The sequence below is a fragment of the Cuculus canorus genome, chromosome 11, assembly GCF_017976375.1.
Source record: "Cuculus canorus isolate bCucCan1 chromosome 11, bCucCan1.pri, whole genome shotgun sequence".
Lineage (NCBI taxonomy): Eukaryota > Metazoa > Chordata > Aves > Cuculiformes > Cuculidae > Cuculus > Cuculus canorus.
In genome coordinates, this window is record NC_071411.1 from 19589146 (window position 1) to 19595856 (window position 6711).

The window sequence follows — 6711 nt, forward strand, 5'->3', positions numbered from 1 at the left end:
CCCAAATAGCATGGGGATTGTTGCAGCACCCACCACAGGGGTGCTCAGGGCCCTGTGTCGTGGGGTGAGAGGCTGCAGAAGTGCTGGAATGTCTGAAGTGAAGCAGTCTTCCGCTTTCCTGGCAGAGATATTCCTCCCTGGAAGGGAAAAAAAATGTCTCAGTGAACCAGCAAATGAGGCTCGGGGTTAACATGGCTCTGGTGTAGCAGTTTGGAAAAAAAAGAGCACCAGCATATGCGCTACACACTCCTTCAAGCTCTGGGCAACAATAAATTGACACCTCAGCAATAATGAGCCCACTTTTTAAATGTAGCTAATGCGGTTGTGTCCTTTAGTATGCACAGATAATGGTAACTCTTCTTTGTTACAGCTGGAGAAAGAGCAAGAGAAGCAGGAAGAGCATGCACCAGAATTCATTAAAGTCAAAGAAAACCTGAGAAGAACATCAACAGTGACCGGGGATGAGAAAGCAGTGTAGCTTCTGCCAAAACTCACCAGGGATCCTACCGAGGCAGGCGCTAACACATGCATGCTGACATCTCTGGACATGGTGGACATTCACAGCCGCATCATGGTTATTAACACTTGCTCCAGTAGAAGGCACAAAGAAAGGTTCTCCTAACCCAGGAATGTACCACTGTGGAAAAGGTGCAGTATTCATGGAAGAAGTACTCACACAAGGGGATGCAGAGAGAAATTATGGGTTTTCCCTGCCCCGACATTGTGGGTGTATGCTACCCCCCATCTAACTCCTGGTTAATCCTTGAGATACAGTGACTGTTTAAGCCCAGGAAGTCTATAAAGGGATGGTTTGGGGGACCACTGCTTCTTCCTGGAGGCAGGCTTGCCAGGTGCGAGGTGACAGGAGGGTAGGTGTAGCTGTGGAGGACCTCCTAGAAACCTCGCATGGAAATGAAAAGGGACAATCCATGTATTACTGACAACAGTACAGGTGACCATAACTGCTTTCCCAAGTGTCACTGGCCTTGCACTGTTATGTGAGTCAAGCCTCACTAATGCTGTGTCCCAGCAGCACATCTGTACTACTGAACTACTAGAAAAATCAACCTCTGTGTGCCGATAGCAATGCAGCACAGGCAGGTGCTACTGTTCTTCACAAGCACCTTTATAACGCATTTCAAATCTGTTTCAAAAAAGCTCTTTAGGCAGTTCCATGCTCAGAGAGAAAATACATTAGGCTTTACCATCAACACCCTGAGTGGGAGGCAAATGCCCCATGCAGAAATCAAAGGCAGAGTGTTTTCATCATGGGTGATCAAGGAAGCGTGCAGTGACCAGGCAGTAGATTCCTATGGTTTCAGCAGGCAGAAAACCTACTTCTTACCCTTGACTACTGAGCTTCAGCCCCTCAGCAGCTGGGTGTGTGCTGCCACAGGGACCCGCAAAAATGTCCTGTGGTTGAGAAGTAGTAATGCAATCACGTCATGCTGGTGTCCTGTATACCCCATACACAGCTGACATCTAGAAACAACACAGGCTACAGGGCACGCAGGTACTGATACAAAATTATTTGTCAGTGCTTCTCCTTCCCTTTTCCAAAGGTCATAGCTGCCTCATTTCGTTTGTCACCTTGCAAAGCTAAAAATCTTGTTGCTACTATAGCGAAGCTGAGATAGATGGTGCATTTGCACCATGAGCCTACCACACTCATGGGGTACCCGTGCCCTGAGGGGTCCACATCTAGAGCTAAAATTGCTCCTTCAGAAAGATCTTAGTTTCTTGCTTCTAACATCAGTCCTGATACAAAGCCTAAACAGCATAACTCACCAGCTGCCTTGCAACACTGGCTCTGGAATGGCAAGCCTAAATGGACCTAGTCAGCTGGGAAGGTAATACCTGATTAAACAATATCTACTGTCCACAGCTTCAGTGGGTCCACACATAAAGTAAGGGAAACTGGGCATTTATCACATATTTATTCAAAAATTACTAATCCATTCCTAGTCTCCCTGGTCCAGCAGGGTGTTTCATTTCAGAGGACTGTTCCTCAACCTGGCAGCTTGTGTAAAAAACCTGTGCCACATCACACATCAAGAGCAGTGATACAGGTATGGGGCTTGTGCAACAGATTGGTCTTTAAAACCCCTTAACTCAGTTTCAGTCCTCAAGAGCCCCATCTTGCGGCTCTGCCTCTGCTTAGTTTTCAATCCCCTTGCTCACAACGCTTATTCTAAACAAGTCTTTATTTCAAAAATCCAGTGCATACGGCCACTACGAGTCAAACAAGATCTGAAAGGAAGCTTTTCATATCGTTTCTGATTAAAAACATGAGGAAAAAGCAGCATTGAACATTTTTTTCAGGGGAAAAAAGAAGCCAAATTTCCCCAAGAAAAAAAAAAAAGGTGTTGCTAAGAATGTTTGTATACAGCTGTGGAGAATGCTATATGATACTCCATAGGTAACAGCACTTTTAATAACAAGCTAGAATTACTGTGCTGGGTTTTTGTGAGGAGCTATAGCACAGATTAGATAACCTTGATCCAAGAGCTCCAAAAAATTCAGCAAATTAATTTGTAATATTGCCACAGATAGAAATGCACTCCAGGAAAGGCAATCTGCCACTCCGTATGCACCACTGAAATCATTGTTACTGGCTCACCCAGGCTCGGACAGGGACATTTATGCAAGTCCTTAGGTGGGAGCCATCTGGGAAGGTCTGGGTAAGTTGAGTGTACAGATCAGCAAGTAAAAGGTTGAAAATATTTTCCTGCAGTCTTCTTGAGTATGCAAGTACTATCTAGGGGAAAAAAAAAAAAAGGAAAAATCAAGGTGTGTCCCATTGATGTAGTTTCCAAGCACCGAGTGGGGCTACACACCAGTGCAGTCCATGATTGCACAGAGGTGCCTGGGCCATTCTCAGTGGGTGTCCAGAAGGGAAAGGGAGAGCCAGGTCATGCTGTCCTAAGTCAGGCTGAGCTAAAAGAGCCACAAGAAATCCTTCCAGTGGTGAAGGGACAGCAGAAAACTCAGACCCAGCTGCCCACTCTGGGCTGTGAGCTGGGACCCAGCCACGTACACACACCAACCTACCAAACCAGCTGCTAGCAGCTGGCACTGGGAGATCCCCCCGCAGCTGGGTCAGGCTCTAGCAACCCCACGGCACACAGCAGGGCACACAGCTTTTCACTTCTAGCAAGAGCTCCAGGCTCTAGCCCTCCTTGAGGGCACATGGGAAACGATGCTTTTACTGTTCAAGTGTTGGCTTAACAAAATCACAGGTTTTTTTCCAACCCAGCACTTCTCACCCCTGTGAATGATAACTGCCTCCTTTGGCTGGGCTCATCCCCAGAATGTGTAAAACCTGAAACCTTCCCCAATGTTCTTGTGCTTCATGGCATGGCAGCATGGAGGTGGCACCCCAAAAAAAAAAAATCAGTGTAGACATCACCAGGAACATTTCGGGGTATCTTTGTGTCTCAAAGAATTCATCTTTATGCCCATAAAACACATTTCTGAATAAAACATGGTAGATCCAGAAGATACAGATTATCAGGGCATTGATGGAAGAAAACTGTTTGCACTGTGTATGTTGCCTATGTGGTATATAGTCTATGCTCTGTGTTGGTGTTTATACATTTATATAAAAATATATGTCATGCAGCTCTTCTTAATTAACTGACACTGTTTAATGTGGACACTTCTGAAGAAATAAACTATACAATGATTGTATATTTTGCTCTTTTTCACAAGGAACTGAAAATGCTCCGAGGACACAAGCAGACAACAGCCAAATAAACCAAATGAACATAAAAGATTAGTGAAGTCTGACAACAACTCCTTTGTTAGTGCTGTGTTAACTTACTGATGAACGAGCTGTTTTCATCATCCGTACCCAATGCTGCATCCAATGCTTATCCCTAGACTTCATCACAATTTGCTGAAATTTTAAGGGCATAAAAACTGTGAGATCAGGCTTTGTGCACTGAAACTTCCCGTGTTTGATTTCTAATTGGCCACTAATGCCCACCTGCCTGGCAGGGTAAGACCTACAAAGGCAAGGAAATACATTGCCCTTGGATTGAATTTAATAACCCATTTTTTAACTGAAAGCTAATCCGCACACTAGTGAGCTCACTTCATTATTTTTAAAGATTTTTTTTAGCAGCAATCAAAGACCACAGATTAAAGAGATAAGAAAGGGAGGATGCTTCACATGTGCAGGTCAAACACACGCTATGCTCCCCAAGAGCCAGGACTAAAAGCTGAATGCAGCAAAGGAAATTAAAAGGACTTCTCAGTTTCATTAGCAACATCCTTAGCAGCAGAAATGCCAAGTTCCTGCTCAGAACAAGGCAGAGATGGCAGCTGGATATGTTTCTCTGACACGAGGTATCTGCTAGGTTGGCCACAGTGGGAGTTAAGGCAGCATTCCTGACACAGGTGTGGGCAGTCAGCTCACCTCATTAGGGATGAGGGCTCATTAACTAAACCTGTTCTTCAGGTCAGGCTTCCCAAATGTCTTCCCACCTACTTGCTGCTTATAATAACAACTCATGGTGGCTTGCGTACCACATAATGGGAAACACCTTCACTGGAGAGCATCGCCTTTAGTGAGACACGAGGCCAGGGCATTCAGGAAGGACTTTGTAAAATGCTTTATCAACCTTTCAGTGCTTCAACCAGCGAGGTTCTGATGGGCTGTGTCCCACAACTGCTTACACTGATCACATGCCTCCTTTCATGGGAAAACGCCAAAGACAGTCATTCATACCGTTACAGTTTCTCTTCTACAGAAAGGAGTAAAACCCAATCATTTCTGTTTTTTAAAGACACACTGTCTTTTAGCTATGCACAAACTGCTCCACTGCCTAGATTTTTCTTCCTGTCAGAGTTTTTAGTATCACCTTCGGAATTTACCCAAGTCATGCTGAGATTTCTTTTCGTATGCACTCACTCCTGAAGTGATCCTAGATAGTTTGCTACAGTGAAATTTCCCACAAGGGAACCCTTCTGTTTTACTGCCTGCTTTACTTCACATTACTGCCTCAGAAATGGCAAATTCCGGGTTTCTTCCTCAAGCCAGTGGCATCCTCAGACTGGCCCTGGCTGAACACCCTTTCTCAGGAACTCTCCCCTATATGTCCTAAGGATTTATCAATGTTTAGCTAATTTACTAAAATTATCTAAAACTGCCATAGAGTGACTGGTTTTGTGTTAACAAAAGCATCATATGAAACCTGTGAGTCAGACATGATACCAAAGACATTGGGGCTTATAGAAATGGAGGAAAGTGCAAAATTATCAGCAACATAATAATTACAGTGTGTTCCAACATACCATGGCCAGCTGCTCTTATGGATTTTGTTGATTCCTACCAAAGCCCGTGAGCTCTCTGGGTTACTTGCAAGCACATGGAGCTGAGGCGTTCGAGAATGCTGCCGGGTGTGCAGCTCTGGTGGCACTCCAGCTCAGCCTTGCCTAGCACAAGCTGGCAATGACCTACTCAGGCAGCACCCAAGCCTGCCCAAATACAAGCCTGCATGGGCATCAGGCTGCAAACAGGTTCAGGGGCAGACTTCTTCCAACCTGTCATTCCTCACTCTTCTTTCAAGAGACCCGGACCTGCTAGCTGAACTGCAAACAGCACTTGGAAAGCACAACGCTAAGCAATTCTGATTCCAGCAGAAGAAAACAGCAGAGCAAATAGAGAAAGCCCATGGATAACCTCAGAAAGATGCTGCTGCCTCCCAACTGCTGGCACCCCTGAGTCACCATGAGATGTGATGCTGTGCAGTGCAGACCAGAATACCAACCAGCCACCCATCGGACACCTTGCGTCTGTGTGACAGAGCCACACAGCATCTTTAATCTACCAGACTCATCCCTAGTGCACCATCCACTATGCATAAGCACACTGCTTGCACTACAGTCAGCTGTTCTGATTTATTCTTGTCCTCATGACAAGAGGGTTTGGTTCACTCAGGCTCAAGCTTAAAATTAGAGTTAGGCAAAACTATATCTGATTTCCCATCCTTTAACTTCTCACGTTAAAGCAACTCTATGGTACAGTGAATCCCACCTGTTTCACCTCTTTACCTGACAGAGCAGTTTCCAGCAAAAGACAAGAGCAGCAGCACAAACTCACCGATGAGCTGTGGACAGGAGGGACTCCTCTTCTATCGGGTTCATACTGATGTAGCCAGGGTGGTGTGAGTTGCTGGCTGCTAGACACCGTGACAGGCTGCAGCAGGCACAGATTCAGCATCATTGACAATGAAGGCAGTATGCACCCCATGGCAAAGTCCCTTCACCTCCTTCCATGACCCAGCCTGTGAGGCACATCCCCAGGCTGCTGGTTTGCAGCTCAGACTGTGAGAACTAAGGCCAGTGCCATAAGTGAGCTGAGAAAACCTTAAGCAAGCCAAATCCATGGGGAAGGAGCAGTGAGCGCCTGAAGGGTACTGTCCTCCATCCTGAGAAGACAGAAAAAAAAAAAAAATCATAGAATCATGGTGATACAAGAAGTAGTTACTATTACAAAAGTGGAATATTTTGATTTAAGCTAAATTAAAGTTTTATCTAAGCAGTTGTGGTTTTACGTACTTAGACACAATGTCCCTCTGATAGCATGTTTTCTTTCAGACGCTTTTCTTCTAGACACTATTCATTCTTTGAAGTTCATAATGCCCTGTGTGAAGTATGATCTGTGCTGAACAAATGTCTCTTCCTCTGTAATCACCTGCTTCAAAT

The 6711-nt window shown here is 45.2% G+C and overlaps 1 protein-coding gene across 3 annotated transcripts in view; it reads left to right on the plus strand.

Moving 5' to 3' along the window:
* FAM107A (family with sequence similarity 107 member A) overlaps window positions 1-3761 on the plus strand; it is a 30632-nt gene extending 26871 nt beyond the window's left edge. For all 3 annotated transcript variants that reach the window (XM_054076132.1, XM_054076131.1, XM_009566961.2), the window contains one exon: window positions 371-3761. In XM_054076132.1, the coding sequence (XP_053932107.1) occupies window positions 371-478 (108 nt within the window). In that variant the 3' untranslated portion in view covers window positions 479-3761. The remainder of the gene's footprint in view (window positions 1-370) is intronic.
* Window positions 3762-6711: the final 2950 nt, after the last annotated feature.